The sequence below is a fragment of the Lissotriton helveticus genome, chromosome 1_1, assembly GCF_964261635.1.
Source record: "Lissotriton helveticus chromosome 1_1, aLisHel1.1, whole genome shotgun sequence".
NCBI lineage: Eukaryota > Metazoa > Chordata > Amphibia > Caudata > Salamandridae > Lissotriton > Lissotriton helveticus.
Window position 1 is genome coordinate 153,068,000 of NC_136057.1, and position 24,333 is coordinate 153,092,332.

A 24,333-nucleotide genomic window follows, 5' to 3' on the forward strand; every position below is an offset into this window, starting at 1 on the left:
TTTGTTTTCCTTATAACTCGTGATCATTTTTCCAATGTTACTGGTTTTTCTGACAACTGCTTATTAATTTGGTCTTTTTTTTTTACTAAAATGGCTTGGACATTTTGAAGTATGAGCTCAAAGGAAGGCCACGTCACATTTGCCAAGCTGCAGTGGGTGAGCCCAGATTTCCGCAACGAAACCAAGTGGCTGGCAGTGTCCCCATGTGTGACAGGAAAAGACGCGTCAACCTTCTGTTTCTGGACCGCATAGGTCTGATGGCGCTGGCCTCCTGGGTGCAGCATGTGAACCATTATCACCGATGCAAGCCTTTGGCTAGCATTTTCAGGAAACCTTACAATAATCATGATTATGACTGATGCTGCAGAAGCCTCTACCAGGGCGCAGCTTGTGTTCTCGATAGTGATCGAGGAATCATTAAATTTCTTAAAATCCAGTTAAACAATTAATCGGCTTAAAAAAAAGCCCTAGGTCAGCTTGCCAATATAGGATTAAGCATGTGTCGAGTCTTTGAAACTGTTAGATAAAAAAAAAAGACAGACATGTATGGCAAAATGTGTATATCAAATCATTGGAAACGAATAAAAATACACTGTAAATATGTATTTCTCTCTCGACTCTTCGCAATATTACTCATTATTTTGTATTCCGTGAAACTATTGAAAATATATGCATATGATCTTTGTGTGACTTATATTAAGTTATACAAACATCCTTCTTACACACAGCTCGCAAGTGTGCCAGGCTCCAGGCCTTGCAGGAGCACAATAGTATTGTATTAAGACTGTCACCTCTGTGTCGCTGTTTCTACTCAGATTCCCTCCACACCAACAGACAGATGTTCCTACTCAATTGCTAATAACGGGTATTTCTGAGGACCCCCCTTCCATGGATCAACACCCTAATCCTGAGAGTGGCGGGTGACGGTGGAAGCAATCTGAAGTGAAACCTTACACTTAGGTGAAGACAAAAAGCCAACTGTTTGGACTTTTCCTCAGACTAGGCTGGATGGCAAATTACTCCTTTCACTAAACTATGTAACTAAGGGACACCCGTTTTGCTGTTAGCGCTCTGTTGGACTCGCGCTCACCTGCTGCCCTTGTTGAAGAAGCTCGCCGCACCCGCTCCGCGGGTGCCGCTTCGTCTTGGGACTTGTGCCGACTCTGCCTGTTGTCGTGGGGGCACTTTGGATTGGACTGTGGGACCAGCAAGGCTACAGGGCTGCGAGCGTGCAGGGACTACCTGACCCAGGTGTCCCTGCGAGACCAGGCCCACCTTCCGGTCCGCTCTCCCTGTAGCTGCGCCCCCCGCCCATCGTCGGGCCGTTAAAATCACCTGGAGCAGCCCCTGACCCTTGGGACACCCGTTTTGCTGTTAGCGCTCTGTTGGACTCGCGCTCACCTGCTGCCCTTGTTGAAGAAGCTCGCCGCACCCACTCCGCGGGTGCCGCTTCGTCTTGGGACTTGTGCAGACTCTGCCTGTTGTCGTGGGGGCACTTTGGATTGGACTGTGGGACCAGCAAGGCTACAGGGCTGCGAGCGTGCAGGGACTACCTGACCCAGGTGTCCCTGCGAGACCGAGCCCACCTTCCGGTCCGCTCTCCCTGTAGCTCCGCCCCCCGCCCTTTACCAACTACTATAAACAGTGTTTGTTTCCCGCAGCGCGGGACGCAGCTCGGGGCGAAGACTGGGCTAAGAGCGGGCCGTTTGAGGCCGTTCGAGGTCGGAGAGGTCTGGGCTGGGCCATATCCCTTGGGTTTTTATATTAACTTTGTTTGTACTTGCGTTAATTCCTTTGTGCCTTTGTTCCCTGTTGTTTTTATGATGTGTTCACGGGGCAGTCGTAGCAAAACTGCCAAAGGCCTTAATAAACCCAGTGGGACCCTGGATGACTTCCTCACGAAGACCAATTTGGCCATCGATGCGGAAATCAATAAAATGCAGCACAGGGTTTCCCTAGAATTAGACGCTGCGCGTAAATTGTCTCTAGATATTGCTTTTTCCAAGAAATCATCCCTAGGAAAGCTGGCCTTAGCACTAAACCCGAGCGTATATCTGGTCCTTGTCCCCTGCTTGCAGTGGCTGATATACACCACCCGCCACCCACTTTTCCTCCCGAGCAAGCTAAGGAATCTATTCTAACCTCTATGGAGGAGCCTGTACCACCTACTTATGTGGCTGGGATAAGCTCTCCAGTAAAAATTGTTATGCCCAAGATTGCTGTTAATGCTAGAAAGGTTGCCCTACAGCGGAAAAAAAGTCTGGCTAGGTCTATTTTTGCTCGCAAAAAGGCTAACATTGCGAGATCCCAGTTTTTTAATAGTCGACGACCGTTGGGCACACTTGGGTTTGGGGAAGTAAAAGATAAAACCATCACAGCTTCACTAGGCAGTGACATCAGCCTTGTTCCAAGTGGTGTTGAGTTTGATCCCCCGGTGGTAATTTTCCAAGACAAGAATAAGGAAGGGCCAAATGAGGGTAGATTGAGTGTGGGAGAGGGGGATAGGAGGGGGGACGAGGAATTCTTACAAACTGTTTGGGACACACTTAAAAAGCTACTTACCCCCCTGGAACTTAGACTTTCCAGAATGGAAAACCATTTGCTAGAAATGGATAGGACTATAGTCACATTGGCTAGCTTTAGTCTTAAGCAAATGGAAGCTAGGCTCTCACAGGGTGAGGGTTCAATTTCCCAGCCATTAGAGTCAGATCCCCCGGCCCCCCTACCCCCAAGACCTAAACCTGTACCAAAACCTCACACAATAGTTGGGGATAGCGCTATTACCACTTCTAATCCTAGCGTCTGTCTCCCGTCCCAGGATTCATTACCACCCAAACCCAGACAACAAGCTTGCCCTGCCAAAAATACAACACTATCTAATGCTAGGGCTCAAACTAGTTCTCAACGAAATGTAGCACGTTTTAAACCCAGGCCTCAATCTGTTGTACAACAGCCTAACCAATTGACTAACAAGAATTTGCCATCCTTAGAATCTAGCCGACCGAATTTTCGTGGTGGTTACATCGATCTACCACCAGAGGACAGTCCATATGTCATCGTATTAGCTGGTGTACCTACTCTTGACCCACAAACAAAAGAGAACCTTTGGTCTCTTAAAAATAAGGTCACTCACTGGCTAAACAAGAATAGACAGCTACCTAGTCACCAAAGAAGTCAGGTTTTAATGGTGCGAAGAGTACCATGGGTTGGACCCACTCGCAAATCCATTACTGGTGACTGTATAGTGGTGTAATTTGCTGACCCCCACACAGCACAGCATCTTTGTTTATGGGCCCCTTGTGAAGACGACCATTCAGTCGTTGTTAGACCTCTCACTTTTTTCTATCCTCCTCGACGGCAGCTTGAAATGGGAGGGTCTTGGACGACAATCCAAAAGCCCATGCACAGAGGAATTGGGAATGGTGGGCTTATCCAGAGAACCAGGTGGCAAGGTGTTCCTACATCAAATATGTTTGGCTGCTTGGATGAGGTCGATTGGCAAAACTCTGGAATACCCTGCCCCCTGCCATCCAATCCGCCACGTCAGAAGCCAGCTTTAGGAAACTCCTAAAAACTTGGCTTTTTACGCAATAAATCCTGTTCTCCCTCCTGATTACCCACTCTTGTTGTAGGACTCGCTAGCGCCGGGACACCTCTCCAGAGGTAGCTGTTCGCGCTTAACAAGTTTCTGTATTATTATTATTATTATTATTATTATTGACTTGGGGGGGGTGGATTCTTTAAAACATCCAGTAGATCTCATTCCGCCCCCCCAGGCACTACCCAGTATGGCTTGTTCCATGTCGCCTTCAGGCCCACGATTAACACTGGACATTGTTTATAATTCAGTTCCGGCTGAGTTAAGAGTTCTGGGACAATCTGAGACTCCTGGCCCTAGTAATCCAGTTAATGAAATTAAAATGGCCTCTTGGAACATAGCAGGTTTAAGGGGTCGCCTGGATAACGATGATTGGGTTGATTACATTACTACACATGATATCATCGCTTTTCAGGAAACCTGGTCAGTTGATCCCCTGTATAGAGTAGGCTTCTTGAATTTTTATAAACCTGCATTGCAGGGCCCTAGGGGTAGGGCTTCGGGTGGTTTAACCATATGGATAAAAAACTTACTTGGTTTCAGCGTTAGGGAAATCCTGGTGAAGAACCCTGATCTCCTTTGTTTATCCTTAAGCAAGGAGAATTGTAAGGATATTGTTCTAATTAATATTTATGCCCGAGGTTGTCAGGGTGGTAAAAAGCAACCTATCCTTAATGACTTGGAAGACCTCCTATATGAGCACAAAAGAGACCAGCTCGTTTTAGTGGCCGGTGGCCTGAACTGCTCATTCGAACCCATCCTGAACTTTGTTGAGGACGTAGGGATGGATGATGATATAGTCTGGAATATTCCCGGCTAGCAATAACTAAGGGAGTCAGGGGTACGGAGGCTGCTCTCCACTGGCTTGGACTCTGCCTGGAATGGGGGTTCCGGGCGGTGAACGGCCGTAGCCTATCTGACAAGGCGGGCAAACCAACATTTAATAATGGGTCTAGTGCGAGTCGCATCGACTACATATTGGTCAACATTGATTCCTGGGATACCGTAGTGGATATGGCAATAGAAACAAGGCCAGAGAGCGACCACAATCCACTTTCACTTGTACTTAAGGTCCCGGGTCTAGGGCTCCCCCTGGCAGAAACAACCTGTATCACATCAGACCTAGTCTTGAGTGACAACAGAAGACGGGTCAAATGGTCGAGGGTCATAGCTGATCAGGAGCTTGTCTGTCAAATAGAAGAACTGGTCCTAGATACTAGAGATAAGATGAGTGCATTACCACCTAATGACAAGGCAAAGCCCATTATTGTTGATCTCCACGAGGCATGTTTTGTGGCCATTAGGGAACTGCTCACTAGGCCATGTAGAAAACAGAAAGTGAAGCAACCCAAAGATTGGTATAACAAAAATTGTAGAGAAGCCCACAGCATTTTAATTGCTGCTGTTTAATCTAGAAACACTCCAGACATTAGGATAGCGAGACAGGCCTACAAACATATCATTTGGGAAGCTAAAAGGGAATGGGATGATTCGTACTGGCTTGAACTTCTTAAAGCCTGTGAGTCGTCCAACCAAATTAAGTTTTGGGAGTTAGTCAGATGGGGCAGGGGCTCCGATTCACTTACACCTGAAAATCATGTTTCCGCTGCTAATTGGGTGGAATTTTTTTCCTCTCAATTTCAAGATCCTAATATTGTCCAGCTGTCAGGTGAGTCCGTAGTAAGGACCATACCAGTAATTTATGGGGATAGGCTTACCTTTTGTACCTCGGATACTGAACACGCCTTAGGCTTAATCCAGTCTGGGAAAGCCCCAGGTATAGATGCAGTACCAGCAGACCTTTTTAAACTGAATTTAGAACTGTGGATCCCTTACATAACAACTTTAGCAAATTCTATTGCAGCAGGGGCAAGGGTACCACAATCCTGGAAAGGGGCTGAAATACTTCCAGTCTACAAGAAAGGGGATCGATCTTCACCGAAAAACTATCGCCCCATTAGCCTGATTGATACCATACAGAAAGTGGTATCAAGAATGGCCCTAGCTAGAATACAGGGGTGGATTGAGCAGAACAATATACTCTCCCCCATGCAAGCAGGGTTCAGATCAGGCACCAGCACCCTAGATCAGGTGTTTCGTCTAACCATGCTGTATTGGAAGGTGGTCTTTTTGGGTGGAGGTGTCATTTACGCCGCCTTTGTCGATCTTAGGTCGGCATTCGACTTGGTTCCCAGGGCTAAACTTTGGGATGCCCTTAGACTCATGGGCCTTCCACCTGAACTATTAGAGCTGGTTAGGCGCTTACATGAGGATAACTTTGCCCGTGTAAGATGGGGGAAGCAGGGTCAGGTGACCGCTAGCTTCCCTGTCGAACGGGGGGTTCGGCAGGGTTGCGTGCTGGCCCCTACCCTGTTTCTACTGTTTATTAATCGGGTGGTTGCTTTCTTTAGCGAAACACAAATAGACGCTCCCACCCTGGGGGGATCAAAGTACCCCATGTTAATATTCGCCGATGATACCCTGCTCCTCTCTAAGACCCGGAGTGGCTTACAAGCAGCTCTAAATAGATTTGCAAAATTTTGCACAGAAAATGACCTTCAGATTAATGCTGAAAAAACTAAATTTATGGTTTTTAACAAAAATAAACAAATCAAAAGTTCATTTTTATTAGGAGGTGTCCCAATCGAACAGGTCAAAGTCATGACCTATTTGGGCGTGACCCTTGACCATCAACTTACTTGGAACCCCCAGTTGGAGGTTTTAATTCTTAAATTTGTTCGCCTCACAGGATGCTTGCTGAAGGAACAGAAAAAAACCTTGACCAAACGCATTACACCTGCGTTAAAAATCTATGAGGCCAAGGTTAATGCAGCTACCCTGTATGGCGCGGACATATGGGGCTACAAAGGCTTGTCAGCACTAACCATAGCACAGAACAGGTTTTTTCGGAACTTAGTGGGGCTACATCAATCGACACCCATAAAACCATTGCTTTTGGACTTAGGCTGCAGACCCCTGGATGAGATGGCACAGTATCTTCTTGTTGCTCTTTGGCGACGCCTCTGGAAGACCCAAGAGCTTAGTCTTTTCGCTCACGAACTGGGCGAGATTAGATCATTGTGGGGTGCCCAGAAAATTCCTTGGTTGCGGGAGGTCAAACAAATTTTGTATTCTATGGGCCTCCCTGAATTATGGCTACATCCCGAATGTTCTGGGTTCCCTTCTAAAGCGGAATTTAAAGAGCTATTTTGGGCTGCAAAGAAATCTGCACTGGTCTCCCTCTCATCAGAAAATAGCCTAACGGGTCTGTTTTAAACACACAAGATAATACCGTCCCTTGAGCCCTATTGGGATTTGATATACAAAACCCTTGACCGTAAGTTGTATCATCAGTTTCGGGTGGGCACTTTGCCGATCAATTCCTTTACTGCAAAGTGGGCAAAGAACTCAAGCATTAAATGCCCTTATTGTCCTGACCAGGTTGAAACTATTGGTCATCTGTTTTTTGCTTGCCCAGCATATCGATTGCCCCGACTAAAATGGTTGAGACCAATTTGTAAAACTTTAAATTGTGATGGGAATCGTACAGCCCTGTTGAAATTACGTGACATGCGTACTGAAAAATCTGTGATCTGTGTTGCTAAATTTTTGGGGTGGATGTGGCTGATTCGCGCAAAGATATTGTAACCCTCTTTTGATTAACTTGTCTTTCAATGTTTGTATATTGCCTGATGGCAATTTTTTTTTATACCTGGGGTTCCACTGTAAAATGTAAAAATGTTGATATGTTGAAAATGTTTTTATTCTGTGGTCTTTTATGAATTTTATTCGAAATAAAGACTAAATGAACTGAACTGAACTAAGGGAATTATACATTTGCCTGTTAGGCATCATGTAGAATTACATTGAAATGCATGTGTTTTGATATATTTATATCATTCTACGACCCATACAAACAAATGTATAATTCAGCAATCAAAAACAGCACAGAGCGATTCACATAACCTTCAGCAATTGAACCTTTTTTACAGCACTGTATATGTCCTTGCACCTTGTTAAGGTGCAGAAGGATTAGTTACTTACCTGTAATCCTAGTTCTCTTCCAGGGGTATCCTCATCAAAGTCATAAGCATTAGAATATTCCCGGCCATGCGCGGGACCTCGGGAACACCATATTATATGTGCCCCACACAATTATATATATATATATATATATATATATATATATATATATAAGCAATTGCAGCCTAATTAACACTAGAGCTGAATCATGCTGTAAAGAATTTCCACCATACATGAATAACATGCATTAGAAACATGAGAAACAACAACAAAGTTTGTTTAGAAACGGTTTTAATGCTCAGAAAGCAGTAGCAATTCTCATAAAACACTAAAAGCATAGAAAGCTCCCAGGCTGCAAATACACAGTCTAAAAAGACTGAAAAGCTAACCTGTAGCTGCATACCAATAATCTGACAACGTGCCTTTAAGGCACTCCTAACCCAAGCTTCCCATCATGCCTGAGGGGTGACAGTTAGGTCAGTTGTTCTTTGCGGAGACTGAATAAACCATGGAACAAAGAGGTTAACAATATCTCCAAAGTATAGTAGACTTTTGCCCGGGGAGGCAGGAGGGTTGCTTAAGACTTTGATGAGGATACCCCTGGAAGAGAACTAGGATTACAGGTAAGTAACTAATCCTTCTCTTCCAGGGGATCCTCATCAATAGTCATAAGCATTAGAATAGAATAGCGAGCCTCACCTCATCTCCCTGCGGGCAAAGGAAAACACAGAAAACGTGATTAGTAAGCTTAGAAAAAACCAAGCTAGGATAGAACAAAAAACTATCCAAACAGATTCCTCAAGGAGGCTTGGCCTACTTGAGCATCAGCCCTGGAATCAGATTCTAGGCAGTAGTGCCTCGTAAAGGTATGAACTGATTTCCAGGTGACAGCCTTGCAAATCTCTGACATTGGGACGTCATGTAAGAAAGCAACTGTGGCTGCTTTCCCCCAAGTGGAATGTGCCTTAGGAGGTAAAGGTAAGGGCCTTTTCACCAGCTGGTAAGCTAAGGTAATGCAGGACACAATCCATCTCGAAATGGATCTCTTGGCGGCCGGGAAGCCTGTTCTCATGGCGCCATAATTGACAAATAATTGATCTGTCTTCCTAATGCCCTTGGTACTTTCCAGGTAGAACCTAAGCACCCTCTTAAGGTCTAAGGAATGAAGCGACCGCTCAGCCGGGGTCGCTGGATTAGGGAAAAAAGATGGCAGGGAAATGGACTGATTGATATGGAAATCAGACCCCACCTTAGGGAGAAAAGAAGGATGCGCCCTCAAGACTACTCTGTTATGGTGGAAAACAGTGTAAGGCTCATTGGTACACAGTGCTTGGATCTCGCTTACTCTGCGCGCAGATGTAATGGCTACCAGAAAAGCGGCCTTCCAAGACAAATGCTGTAAAGAAGCTCTGTGGATTGGCTCAAAAGGAGGGCCCATCAACTTTGATAACACCAGGTTCAACTTCCACGGATGAGAAGGGTTTAGAACAGGGAGATAGACTTTCTTCAACCCCTGTAAGAAGTCCTTGACCACCTGCATCTGAAAAAACAAAAGGCTGACTAGGTGACTTCCTGTAAGTTGTAATGGCAGATAAATGCACTCTGATAGAAGCATACTTTAAACCAGATCTTGCTAAGTACAGAAGGTAAGGGAGAATGACATCCTCCTGCCCCTTCGTTGGATCAAAGTGATGCTCTCTACACCACAGAAAAAACCTCTTCCACTTAAACGCGTAAGACGTTCTTGTGGAGGGTCTTTTAGCTTCTTTTAAAATGTGCATGCAATCAGGAGGCAGTTTTAAATGTCCGTATTGCAGGACCTCAGGAGCCATGCTGTCAAGTTCAGTGAGGGAAGGTTGGGGTGCAGAATCCTCCCTCCCATCTTGGTCAGCAGGTCCGGCCTGCAAGGTAGTCTCCTGTGTGGAAGTACCGACAGATGAAGAAGGTCCGGGTACCACCACTGCCGTGGCCACACTGGAGCTATCAGAATCATGGTCATGTTGGATCGGAGTAGCTTGGACATCACCTTCGGGATCAGGGGCAGAGGAGGAAAGGCGTAGGCAAATGTCCCTGACCAGTCCATCAAAAGAGCATTCCCCCTTGTCCCTGGACGGTGGAATCCGGACGCAAAGGTGTGGCATTTCGTGTTCTCTTCGTCCGCGAATAAATCTATATCCGGATGACCCCAACGATGGAAAAGATCTGCCACCACCTCGTCGTGTAGCACCCAGTCTGGCTGATCTTTGAAGTGCCTGCTGAGTGAGACTGCCTTGACATTTAGCTCTCCTGGAAGATGCACCCCCACCACCGAGGGGTTTCGGGCGAGCAGCCAGTGCCAGATCGCTTGTGACTCCAGGGAGAGAGGACGCGACCGAGTCCCACTCTGCTTGTTCAGGTAGAACATGGTCGTCGCATTGTCGGTTTGGAGCAGGACCGAATCGGACTCTATTGCTGGCAGGAAAGCCTTTAGAGCTAGATGGACTGCTCGTAGCTTCAGCATGTTGATGTGGTAGGTCCCTTCTTTTGCTGACCACCGCCCTTGTATCTGAAAGCACCCCATGTGTGCCCCCCAGCCTTGCAGAGACGCGTCTGTCACCACCGATTGTGCTGATAGTGGCTGGTGAAAAGGGACTCCCACCATCAGATTCCGCTGCTGAGCCCACCATGAAAGGGAGAATCTTGCCGCCTGGGAGAGAGATATCGGATCCTCCCAACGACCTGTTGACTGATCCCACTGGTCCTCCAGCGTCTGCTGCAAAGGACGCATCCTCAGCCTGGCGTTGGGAATGAGAAAGATGGTGGATGCCATCGATCCTAGCAGGGATGCCACCTGCCGGACTGTCGGATTCTGCACTTGGTGCAGAAGCCTGCACCTCTGCTTCATGGAAGACAGTTTCTCCTCCAAAGGATATGCCCTTCCCACGCTTGCGTCCAGAACGGAGCCGAGGTAGTGGATAGACTGGGTGGGTTGCTGCACTGACTTCTCCATGTTGACATGCAGCCCGAGGTCGTGCAGCTGTTGCAGACAAAACTGGAAGTCGCTCCTCACTTGCAGTGGGGATTGACCTTTCAGCAGCCAGTCGTCAAAGTATGGATAGACGAAGAGACCTTTTCTGTGAAGAAAAGCTGCCACCACCGCCATGCATTTGGTTAAGACTCGAGGAGCCGACTTCAGTCCGAAGGGCAAGACCTTGTATTGATAATGTTTGTGGCCGACCACAAACCGCAGGTACTTCCGATGACGTTTTGCAATGGAGATGTGGAAGTACGCATCTTGGAGGTCCACCGAACACATCCAATCGCCTGCTTGCAGATGTGGACATATTTGGTGAAGGGCCAATATGCGAAACTTCTCCCCGATTATGACCCTGTTCAGAAGTTGAAGGTCCAGGATTGGTCGAAACTTGTCCCCCTGATCTTTTTTGGGGACAAGAAAATATCTGGAGTAAACTCCTTTTCCTCTTTGAGAGGGTGGAACCTCCTCTATTGCTTGCTTTTGGAGACGAGCTCTCACCCCTTTTCGAAGCAGCTTTAACTGATGAGGACAAAACTTCTTTGGTGGAATGTCCTTTGGAAGCGCACGGAAACTTAGCGCATATCCATTGCGTAGTATATTCAGCACCCAGCGATCTCCTGTGATGCTGGCCAACTCTGCTAGATGTTGAGAAGCACTTCCTCCCACTGGAGTGGGCAATGGCAGCGGAGGAAGCCACTGTTCATGACTTTCCACCTCTCGCTGTGGTAGAGGACTGTTGTTGGTGAACACCTCTACCTCTGTTGGACTTTCCTCCTCGAAACTGGGGTTTCCCCTGGTTCCTGTTCTGGGACCACTGAGGGGTTTGAACCCTCTGTTGAGGCCCATTGCGCTGGTTGGATTTGTAGCGGTGCTTAAACTCCTTCTCCAACCCAACCGCCTTGACAGTGTCCAACTCGGTTTTCATCCTAGTCATCTCTTCGTCAGCGTGCGTGCCGAAGAGAGAGGAACCAGAGAATGGAAGGTTTAAGATGCATTGCTGAGCATCGGGTTTAAGGCCTGTCAAGCGTAACCAAGACGACCTTCTGGCGCATATTCCATGCGCATATGAATGCGCCGAAAGCACTGCGCCGTCCGCCGCCGTGCTAATCATCTGGTTCGCCACCAGACAGCTCTCTGTCAGGGTCTCTTCAAAGTCTTTCTGGTCTTCTTTTGGCAGTTTAGATTTGAAGCACTCCATGGAATCCCATAAGGCTCTATCATATCTGCCTAAAAGTGCGGCCGCACTGGAGACCTTCAGTGTAGAAGTGGCAGAGTTGCAGACCTTGCGACCCCACGAGTCCTGGGATCTGCTGTCCTTATCTGGAGGAACTGAAGAGGTAGCAGTGACCTCATGTGTCTTACGTGCTGCTGCTACGATCACCGAGTCTACAGGGGGATCAGACTTAAAGACCAGGTCAGAGGTAGCGGGCTTGTATTTCTTTTGGATGCGAGCCGGCACCGCCTTTATGGTCGCTGGAGACCGGAATATGTCCATGACAGGTTCCACAATCCCTGGAACCAATGGGCGAGACGCAGACTTCTGGTGAAGCGTCTCAAAAATCACTGTCGTGGTGTCCTAGGGGACAGACATTGCAATGTTGATTTTCTGAGCTCTATAAACAAAGAGAGGAGGACCCCACACAGACTTGTAAGGGACTGGGGGGGAAGAGATTACCGTCAAAAAGCAGAAACGTCCCAATTGAAAAATGGATATCTGAAAGTATATCCAAGTTCAGTATTGCTACTGAGGGTATATAACTATAGACAGCATGCCCAAAAAATATAGGCGGGAAAGGCAAAGATATCACAGGACATGGGGACAAAAGTTCATTAGGTGTGTATCAGGCTAAAACAATATCTGGGGCAAATCACAACACAGAATAATTCAGGCTAAAAACATTTTTGGCTTCTATACAACATAATTTTTTAATTATGTTGTATAGAAGCCAAAAATGTTTTTAACATGAGTAATAATTGCTCAAATTGAACATGTTTTTTAATTTGTTTTTTTAAAATTGTGTACATGAATTATATTGATTGTGCGAATTGTTTTTTGAAAATAAAAATTTCATTGATACAAGAGTTTTACCATACATGTGTTACTATATGCCCTATATATGTTTATAGCCTGAATTATTCTGTGTTGTGATTTGCCCCAGATATTGTTTTAGCCTGATACACACCTAATGAACTTTTGTCCCCCATGTCCTGTGATATCTTTGCCTTTCCCGCCTATATTTTTTGGGCATGCTGTCTATAGTTATATACCCTCAGTAGCAATACTGAACTTGGATATACTTTCAGATATCCATTTTTCAATTGGGACGTTTCTGCTTTTTGACGATTTTCTGAGCTCCCCTCTGCAGGACATCATGGTACGTATTAATGTTATCAATCGGCGAGACCCTAGAGATAGGGCTATCCGGAAGAGTGGTCAGAGGAGGTAGAAGAAGTAGACGGTGTTCTCCTACTTCTGCGATGAGCACTGTGCCTCCTATCCCGTGCTCTGTTTGGGCGGTCCTTCCTTCTGGGGGAACAGGACCTAGCAGGCCTCCTCACAGGTGATCTCTCAGCTTGGACTCTGTGCCTGGGAGGGCTGTGTCTATCCGCTTCTTCAACCAGTCTATGAAGAGGAGACGTGTGCATAGGACTGGCATACTCCTGCATCCGCCTCGTTGCCCCTGAATCCCGCCAGTGATGTAATGGCAGATTCCAAATCGGGAACAACCGCACCTCAGTAGAAGAAGGCTACGTCCATCGCAAAGGTGACTTGCGTCCAGTGTTTCTAGCCTCTGGAGAGGCTGACTCTGAAGAAGCTCGCATGGACGAACGCGAGGATGAGTGGCGGGATGTTGACTCCGTCACTAGAATCACCGATCCTTCTCTGGATCTCTCTGAAGTGGGCCTCGACGTCGGTCGGGAGTCCCTCGACGTCGAACCGTCCTTCGTCGACTCTTGTCGCATCGACGTCGGGTGCTGTGACGTTGAAAACCTCGAAGGCGAGTGATGCCGGTGAGACGCTGATGAAGATCGGTGATCTCTCGACGTCGAACGGTGATGTGCAGCCGACGACGGAGCGTTTCTTTCTCTCGACGCCGAATGTTGCTGGGACGACGGCGGAGCAGCCAATCTCGACATCGAGGGTCTACGCGACGAAGGCGGAGGGGTATTGGGCACCCTCGACGCCGAACGCCGACGAGACGACGACGGAGATCTCATCCTCAACGCCGATCGACGCCTGGTTGTGGACGGCGGAGGACTCTGGGCTCTCGACATCGATCGATGTATCTGCGACGACGGAGGTGAGCCTGCCCTCGACGCCGAACGTCGTGACGACGACGGCGGAGAGTCTCTGCTCCTCGACGCCGATCGTCGCCGGCATGACGATGGCGGAGGTGTCACACTTCTCTACGCCGATCGTCACCTGGTTGACGGTGGCAGAGGTGTGATGCTCCTCGACGCAGATTGTCGCCGGGTTGACGACGGCGGAGGGCTCTTGTTCCTAGACACCGATCGTCGCCGGGTTGACGACGGCGGAGGATCTTGAATTCTCGACGTCGACGACGTACCTAAATCTCTTCTTTAAGATGGCGAGCCCGCTGTCGAAGGTCGTTTCTTTAGATAAATGACCCACCGGTAGTTCTTTTCTCAGCGCCGAGCCCGACGCTGAAGCTGAAGGGTGTGAAGTCTTGTCCTTAGCAGGTGTTCTAGACCTCTTGGAGCCATTCTTTACCGGAGACCTTCCTCTGAATGAACTGTGTGCCGGCCATAGATGTGAATTCTCTCCCTGTCCTTCAGAGTTCTTCCTGACATGGTTTTGCAGTGAGGACAGGTCCTTGGATCATGTTCTTCAGGTAGACAAAGTATACAGACTTCATGGTTGTCTGTCTTGGCCTTCTTTTTACCACAAGAAGGACAGGCATCAAAAAGAGAAGGCATTGTAAGGTAGAAAATGCCCAAAAAACTGTCAATAAAAGACAGATTCTTACTTGACAAGATGTAAAACGTCGAAGTAAGACAAAAAAGTTGTGAAAAATGAAGTGAATTTCTGACAGAAATCAGAAATGAGTGGAGCTGCGTTACCAGGATCCTTCCTGAAGGAGCCGGAAAGAACAACTGACCTAACTGTCACCCCTGAGGCATGATGGGAAGCTGGGGGTCAGGAGTGAATTAAAGGCACGGTGTCAGTTTATTGCTATGCCGCTACAGGTTAGCTTTTCAGTCTTTTTAGACTGTATTTGCAATGCAGCCAGGGAGCTTCCTATGCTTTCAGTGTTTATTAGAATTTATATTGCTTTCTGAGCATTAAAACAGTTTCTAAACAAACGTTGTTGTTGTTTCTCATGCATGTTATTCATGTATGGTGGAAATTCTTTACAGCATGATTCAGCTCTAGTGTTTATTAGGCTGCAAATATATATATATATATATATATATATATATATATATATATATATATATATATATATATATATATATATATATATATATATATATATATATCGACAGGCGAATAAAGATTTGAATGCCGTAAAATTGGTCCGTGCTTGGTGTATCTGTGCCAGCTGTGATTGCGATGCGCGGAATATACTTTGGTTGTCGATATATATATATATATATATATATATATATATATCTCCAACAAAGTTGCCTGTCAAAAAGAAGGGAGCCTCTCACGGAGATAAAATTCGCCACTTTTATTCAGTGCAGAAAGCAGCATGTAGAAAACCAAGACTGACAGCAAAATGAAGTCCTGCCTGACGCGTTTCATGCGGGAAGCATTTCATCAGAGGCACTGGACTGTGCTCAGGATAGCCCGGCGATTTCTGGTACCACTTTTAACTTCCTGAAGTACACGCCCTTTGGGCGCGGCCACTCCCGTGGCTTGATGGTACTTGTGGTACCGTCTTTCGCTAATACGCTGCCATGACTTGTCCTGAATGTTCCAAATTAAATCCACAGTGGGTAGTGCAGCTAAGTTCACTTACATGCTGCTCTTTTTGTTCTTCACAGAACCGGCATCTCCTTTCCTTGGCAAAGCGTCATTTGGGCGTCTCTGCAGGAGGGCTGTAAACAGCCCCGTGGCTCCACTTCACGGCTCAGGCATGCCGCAAATCAATCTAACAAAGTTGCCTGTCAAAAAGAAGGGAGCCTCTCACGGAGATAAAATTCGCCACTTTTATTCAGTGCAGAAAGCAGCATGTAGAAAACCAAGACTGACAGCAAAATGAAGTCCTGCCTGACGCGTTTCATGCGGGAAGCATTTCATCAGAGGCACTGGACTGTGCTCAGGATAGCCCGGCGATTTCTGGTACCACTTTTAACTTCCTGAAGTACACGCCCTTTGGGCGCGGCCACTCCCGTGGCTTGATGGTACTTGTGGTACCGTCTTTCGCTAATACGCTGCCATGACTTGTCCTGAATGTTCCAAATTAAATCCACAGTGGGTAGTGCAGCTAAGTTCACTTACATGCTGCTCTTTTTGTTCTTCACAGAACCGGCATCTCCTTTCCTTGGCAAAGCGTCATTTGGGCGTCTCTGCAGGAGGGCTGTAAACAGCCCCGTGGCTCCACTTCACGGCTCAGGCATGCCGCAAATCAATCTAACAAAGTTGCCTGTCAAAAAGAAGGGAGCCTCTCACGGAGATAAAATTCGCCACTTTTATTCAGTGCAGAAAGCAGCATGTAGAAAACCAAGACTGACAGCAAAATGAAGTCCTGCCTGACGCGTTTCATGCGGGAAGCATTTCATCAGAGGCACTGGACTGTGCTCAGGATAGCCCGGCGATTTCTGGTACCACTTTTAACTTCCTGAAGTACACGCCCTTTGGGCGCGGCCACTCCCGTGGCTTGATGGTACTTGTGGTACCGTCTTTCGCTAATACGCTGCCATGACTTGTCCTGAATGTTCCAAATTAAATCCACAGTGGGTAGTGCAGCTAAGTTCACTTACATGCTGCTCTTTTTGTTCTTCACAGAACCGGCATCTCCTTTCCTTGGCAAAGCGTCATTTGGGCGTCTCTGCAGGAGGGCTGTAAACAGCCCCGGGGCTCCACTTCACGGCTCAGGCATGCCGCAAATCAATCCAACAAAGTTGCCTGTCAAAAAGAAGGGAGCCTCTCACGGAGATAAAATTCGCCACTTTTATTCAGTGCAGAAAGCAGCATGTAGAAAACCAAGACTGACAGCAAAATGAAGTCCTGCCTGACGCGTTTCATGCGGGAAGCATTTCATCAGAGGCACTGGACTGTGCTCAGAATAGCCCGGCGATTTCTGGCTAAAAGTGGCGAATTTTATCTCCGTGAGAGGCTCCCTTCTTTTTGACAGGCAACTTTGTTGGATTGATTTGCGGCATGCCTGAGCCGTGAAGTGGAGCCCCGGGGCTGTTTACAGCCCTCCTGCAGAGACGCCAAAATGACGCTTTGCCAAGGAAAGGAGATGCCGGTTCTGTGAAGAACAAAAAGAGCAGCATGTAAGTGAACTTAGCTGCACTACCCACTGTGGATTTAATTTGGAACATTCAGGACAAGTCATGGCAGCGTATTAGCGAAAGACGGTACCACAAGTACCATCAAGCCACGGGAGTGGCCGCGCCCAAAGGGCGTGTACTTCAGGAAGTTAAAAGTGGTACCAGAAATCGCCGGGCTATCCTGAGCACAGTCCAGTGCCTCTGATGAAATGCTTCCCGCATGAAACGCGTCAGGCAGGACTTCATTTTGCTGTCAGTCTTGGTTTTCTACATGCTGCTTTCTGCACTGAATAAAAGTGGCGAATTTTATCTCCGTGAGAGGCTCCCTTCTTTTTGACAGGCAACTTTGTTGGATTGATTTGCGGCATATGCCTGAGCCGTGAAGTGAAGCCCCGGGGCTGTTTACAGCCCTCCTGCAGAGACGCCCAAATGACGCTTTGCCAAGGAAAGGAGATGCCGGTTCTGTGAAGAACAAAAAGAGCAGCATGTAAGTGAACTTAGCTGCACTACCCACTGTGGATTTAATTTGGAACATTCAGGACAAGTCATGGCAGCGTATTAGCGAAAGACGGTACCACAAGTACTATCAAGCCACGGGAGTGGCCGCGCCCAAAGGGCGTGTACTTCAGGAAGTTAAAAGTGGTACCAGAAATCGCCGGGCTATCCTGAGCACAGTCCAGTGCCTCTGATGAAATGCTTCCCGCATGAAACGCGTCAGGCAGGACTTCATTTTGCTGTCAGTCTTGGTTTTCTACATGCTGCTTTCTGCACTGAATAAAAGTGGCGAATTTTATCTCCGTGAGAGGCTCCCTTCTTTTTGACAGGCAACTTTGTTGGAGATAGATAGATAGATAGATAGATAGATAGATAGATAGATAGATAGATAGATAGATAGATAGATAGATAGATAGATAGATAGATATATATATATATATATATGAAATATTCTAATGCTTATGACTATTGTTGAGGATTCCCTGGAAGAGAACCATTAATGCCCTTCATAAGCACTCACAATGCATCTCAATCTTACCTTACTGACAGGCAGAACCATTAAAGCCCTGCATCAGCACTCACAGTATATCTCACTCTTACCTTACTGACATGCAGAACCATTAAAGTCCTGCATCAGCACTCACAATATATCTCACTCTTACCTTACTGACATGCAGAACCATTAAAGTCCTGCATCAGTGCACACAATGCACCCCACTCTTACCTTACTGACAGGCAGAACCATTAAAGCCCTGCATCAGTGCACACAATGCACCCCACTCTTACCTTACTGACAGGCAGAACCATTAAAGCCCTGCATCAGTGCACACAATGCACCCCACTCTTACCTTACTGACAGGCAGAACCATTAAAGCCCTGCATCAGCACTCGCAATTTATCTCACTCTTACCTTACTGACATGCAGAACCATTAAAGCCCTGCATCAGCACTCACAATATATCTCACTCTTACCTTACTGACATGCAGAACCATTAAAGTCCTGCATCAGTGCACACAATGCACCCCACTCTTACCTTACTGACAGGCAGAACCATTAAAGCCCTGCATCAGTGCACACAATGCACCCCACTCTTACCTTACTGACAGGCAGAACCATTAAAGCCCTGCATCAGCACTCGCAATTTATCTCACTCTTACCTTACTGACATGCAGAACCATTAAAGCCCAGTATCAGCACTCACAATGCCCCTCACTCTTACCTTACTGACATGCAGAACCATTAAAGTCCTGCATCAGTGCACACAATGCACCCCACTCTTACCTTACTGACAGGCAGAACCATTAAAGTCCTGCATCAGTGCACACAATGCACCCCACTCTTACCTTACTGACATGCAGAACCATTAAAGCCCTGCATCAGCACTCACAATATATCTCACTCTTACCTTACTGACATGCAGAACCATTAAAGCCCTGCATCAGTGCACACAATGCACCCCACTCTTACCTTACTGACAGGCAGAACCATTAAAGCCCTGCATCAGCACTCACAATATATCTCACTCTTACCTTACTGACATGCAGAACCATTAAATCCCTGCAACAGCACACACAATGCACTTCACGCTTACCTTTAAACCATTAAAGCTGTGCATCAGCACACACAATGCACCTCTTACCTTCCTGGGATGCAGAACAGTTAACGCCCTTATCAGCACAAACAATGTACCTCACTCTTACCATACTGAGATGGAGGACCATTAACCCCTTCCATGCTACAGCGATTTTCCCCCTGTGCTGAAACATCGCGAGTGGATGGGTTTATGACGGCCCCCAGCCGTCATCAGCACACGAGCACCGTAGTGCATGACGGATGGGGGCCGTCATCAGCATGCAAGGGGTTAAAGCCCTGCCTCAGCACACACAATGCACCTCACTCTTACCATACTGCGATGGAAAACCATTAATGCCCTGTCTCAGCACACACAATGCACCTCACTCTCACCATCATGGGATGCAGAACCATTAACGCCCTTCATCAGCACACACAATGCACCTCACTCTTACCATACTGAGATGGAGAACAATTAAAGCCCTGTCTCAGCACACACAATGCACCTCACTCTTACCTTCCTGGGATGCAGAGTTATTAACGCCCTTCAGCACACACAATGCACCTCACTCTTACCATACTGAGATGCACAACCATTAAAGCCCTGCATCAGCACACACAATGTACATCACTCTTACCATACTGAGATGGAGAACAATTAAAGCCCTGCATCAGCACACGCAATGCACCTCACTCTTACCATACTGAGATGGAGAACCATTAAAGCCCTGCAATAGCACACACAATGCACCTCACTCTTACCTTCCTGAAATGCAGAACCATTAAAGCCCTGCATCAGCAAACACAATGCACCTCGCTATCACCTTCCTGGGATCAGGAACCATTACAGCCCTGCATCAGTACACTCAATGCACCTCACTCACCTTCCTCAGATGCAGAACTATTAAAGCTGTGCAACAGCAAACACAATGCACCTCACTCTTACCTTCCTCAGAGGCAGAAACATTAAAGTTGTGCATCAGCACACACAATGCACATCACTCTCACCTTCCTGGGATCGAGAACCATTAAAGCCCCGCATCAGTGTACACAATGCACCTGACTCTTACCTTTCTGATATGCAGAAGCATTAAAGCCCTGCATCAGCACACAATGCACCTCACTCTTACCATACTGAGATGGAGAACCATTAAAACCCTGCAACAGCACACAATGCACCTCACTTTTACCATACTGAGATGGAGAACCATTAAAACCCTGCAACAGCACACACAATGCACCTCACTCTTACCATACTGAGATGGAGAACCTTTACAGCCCTGCATCAGCACACACAATGCACCTCACTCTTACCATACTGAGATGGAGAACCATTAAAGCCCTGCATCAGACCACACACTGCACCTCACTCTTACCTTACTGACATGCAGAACCATTAAAGCCCTGCAACAGCACACACTGTGCACCTCACTCTTGCCATACTGAGATGGAGAACCAATAAAGCCCTGCATCAGCACACAATGCACCTCACTTTTACCATACTGAGATGGAGAACCTTTAAAGCCCTGCAACAGCACACGCAATGCACCTCACTCTTACCATCCTGAGATGGAGAACCTTTACAGCCCTGCATCAGCACACACAACGCAACTCACTCTTACCATACTGAGATGGAGAACCATTAAAGCTCTGCATCAGCACACACAATGCACCTCACTCTTACCTTGCTGAGAGGCAGGACCATGAAAGCCCTGCATCAGCACACACAACGCACCGCACTCTTACCATACTGAGATGGAGAACCATTAAAGCCCAGCATCAGCACACGCAATGCACCTCACTCTTACCATACTGAGATGGAAAACCATTAAAGCTCTGCATCAGCACACAATGCACCTCACTCTTACCATACTGAGATGGAAAACCATTAAAGCTCTGCATCAGCACACAATGCACCTCACTCTTACCATACTGAGATGGAGAACCATTAAAGCTCTGCATTAGCACACAATGCACCTCACTCTTACCATACTGAGATGGAAAACCATTAAAGCCCTGCATCAGAACACACAATGCACCTCACTCTTACCATACTGAGATGGAAAACCATTAAAGCTCTGCATCAGCACACAATGCACCTCACTCTTACCATACTGAGATGGAGAACCATTAAAGCCCAGCATCAGCACACACAATGCACCTCACTCTTACCATACTGAGATGGAAAACCATTAAAGCTCTGCATCAGCACACAATGCACCTCACTCTTACCATACTGAGATGGAGAACCATTAAAGCTCTGCATTAGCACACAATGCACCTCACTCTTACCATACTGAGATGGAAAACCATTAAAGCTCTGCATCAGCACACAGAATGCACCTCACGCCTACCATACTGAGATGGAGAACCATTAAAGCCCTGCAACAGCACACACAATGCACCTCAATCTTACCATACTGAGATGGAAAACCATTAAAGCCCTGCATCAGCACACACAATGCACCTCACTCTTACCATACTGAGATGGAAAACCATTAAAGCCCTGCATCAGCACACACAATACACCTCACTCTTACCATACTGAGATGGAAAACCATTAAAGCTCTGCATCAGCACACAATGCAACTCACTCTTACCATATTGAGATGAAGAACCATTAAAGCTCTGCATAAGCACACACAATGCCCCTCACTCTTACCATACTGAGATGGAGAACCATTAAAGCTCTGCATCAGCACACACAATGCACCTCACTCTTACCTTGCTGAGAGGCAGGACCATGAAAGCCCTGCAACAGCACACACAATGCACCTCAATCTTACCATACTGAGATGGAAAACCATTAAAGCTCTGCATCAGCACACAATGCACCTCACTCTTACCATACTGAGATGGAGAACCATTAAAGCTCTGCATCAGCACACAATGCACCTCACTCTTACCATATTGAGATGAAGAACCATTAAAGCTCTGCATCAGCACACAATGCACCTCACTAACCATACTGAGATGGAGAACCATTAAGGCCATGCATCAGCACACACAATGCACCTCACTCTTACCATACTGAGATGGAGAACCATTAAAGCCCTGCATCAGCACACACAATGCCCCTCACTCTTACCATACTGAGATGGAGAACCATTAAAGACCTGCAACAGCACACACAATGCACCTCACTCTTACCATACTGAGATGAGAACCATTAAAGCCCTGCATCAGCACACACAATGCACCTCACTTATACCATACTGAGATGGAGAACCATTAAAGCCCTGCAACAGCACACACAATGCACCTCACTCTTACCATACTGAGATGGAGAACCATTAAAGCCCTGCATCAGCACACACAATGCACCTCACTTATACCATACTGAGATGGAGAACCATTAAAGCCCTGCAACAGCACACACAATGCCCCTCACTCTTACCATACTGAGATGGAGAACCATTAAAGCCCTGCAACAGCACACACAATGCACCTCACTTATACCATACTGAGATGGAGAACCATTAAAGCCCTGCAACAGCACACACAATGCACCTCACTCTTACCATATTGAGATGAAGAACCATTAAAGCTCTGCATCAGCACAAAATGCACCACACTAACTATACTGCGATGGAGAACCATTAAAGCCCTGCATCAGCACACACAATGCACTTCACTCTTACCATACTGAGATGGAGAACCATTAAAGCCCTGCATCAGCACACACAATGCACCTCACTCTTACCATACTGAGATGGAGAACCATTAAAGCCCTGCATCAGCACACACAATGCCCCTCACTCTTACCATACTGAGATGGAGAACCATTAAAGCCCTGTATCGGCACACACAATGCACCTCACGCTTACCATACTGAGATGGAGAACCATTAAAGCTCTGCAACACCACACAATGCACCTCACTCTTACCATACTGAGATGGAGAACCATTAAAGCCCTGCAACAGCACACACAATGCACCTCACTCTTGCCATACTGAGATTGAGAACCATTAAAGCCCTGCATCAACACACACAATGCACCTCACTCTTACCATACTGAGATTGAGAACCATTAAAGCCCTGCATCAGCACACACAATGCACCTCACTCTTACCTTGCTGAGAGGCAGGAACATGAAAGCCCTGCATCAGCACACACAATGCACCTCACTCTTACCTTGCTGAGAGGCAGGACCATGAAAGCCCTGCATCAGCACACACAATGCACCTCACGCTTACCATACTGAGATGGAGAACCATTAAAGCCCTGCAACAGCACACACAATGCACCTCAATCTTACCATACTGAGATGGAGAACCATTAAAGCCCTGCATCAGCACACACAATGCACATCACTCTTACCATACTGAGATGGAGAACCATTAAAGCCCTGCATCAGCACACACAATGCACCTCACTCTTACCATACTGAGATGGAAAACCATTAAAGCTCTGCATCAGCACACAATGCACCTCACTCTTACCATACTGAGATGGAGAACCATTAAAGCTGTGCATTAGCACACAATGCACCTCACTCTTACCATACTGAGATGGAAAACCATTAAAGCTCTGCTTCAGCACACAGAATGCACCTCACGCCTACCATACTGAGATGGAAAACCATTAAAGCCCTGCATCAGCACACACAATGCACCTCACTCTTACCATACTGAGATGGAAAACCATTAAAGCCCTGCAACAGCACACAATGCACCTCACTCTTACCATACTGAGATGGAGAACCATTAAAGCCCTGCATCAGCACACACAATACACCTCACTCTTACCTTACTGACAGGCAGAACCATTAAAGCCCTGCATCAGCACACACAATACACCTCACTCTTACCATACTGAGATGGAAAACCATTAAAGCTCTGCATCAGCACACAATGCCCCTCACTCTTACCATACTGAGATGGAGAACCATTAAAGCCCTGCATCAGCACACACAATGCACCTCACTCTTACCATACTGAGATGGAGAACCATTAAAGCCCTGCATCAGCACACACAATACACCTCACTCTTACCATACTGAGATGGAAAACCATTAAAGCTCTGCATCAGCACACAATGCCCCTCACTCTTACCATACTGAGATGGAGAACCATTAAAGCTCTGCATCAGCACACAGAATGCACCTCATGCTTACCATACTGAGATGGAGAACCATTAAAGCCCTGCAACAGCACACA

General features: G+C 46.9%; 1 protein-coding gene across 4 annotated transcripts in view; it reads right to left on the reverse strand.

The window, feature by feature from the left end:
• The window catches only part of CORO1B (coronin 1B), a 219,571-nt gene that overhangs the window by 138,091 nt on the left and 57,147 nt on the right, over positions 1-24,333 (reverse strand). Inside the window, exon 1 of one of the 4 annotated variants that reach the window (XM_078659264.1) lies at positions 20,858-20,885. The exons of the other annotated variants lie outside the window; for them this stretch is intronic. Within the exon in view, the coding sequence (XP_078515390.1) occupies positions 20,858-20,878 (21 nt within the window). The 5' untranslated portion in view covers positions 20,879-20,885. Of the gene's footprint in view, positions 1-20,857; positions 20,886-24,333 lie in introns of those variants that run through there. 4 annotated transcript variants of the gene reach the window in all.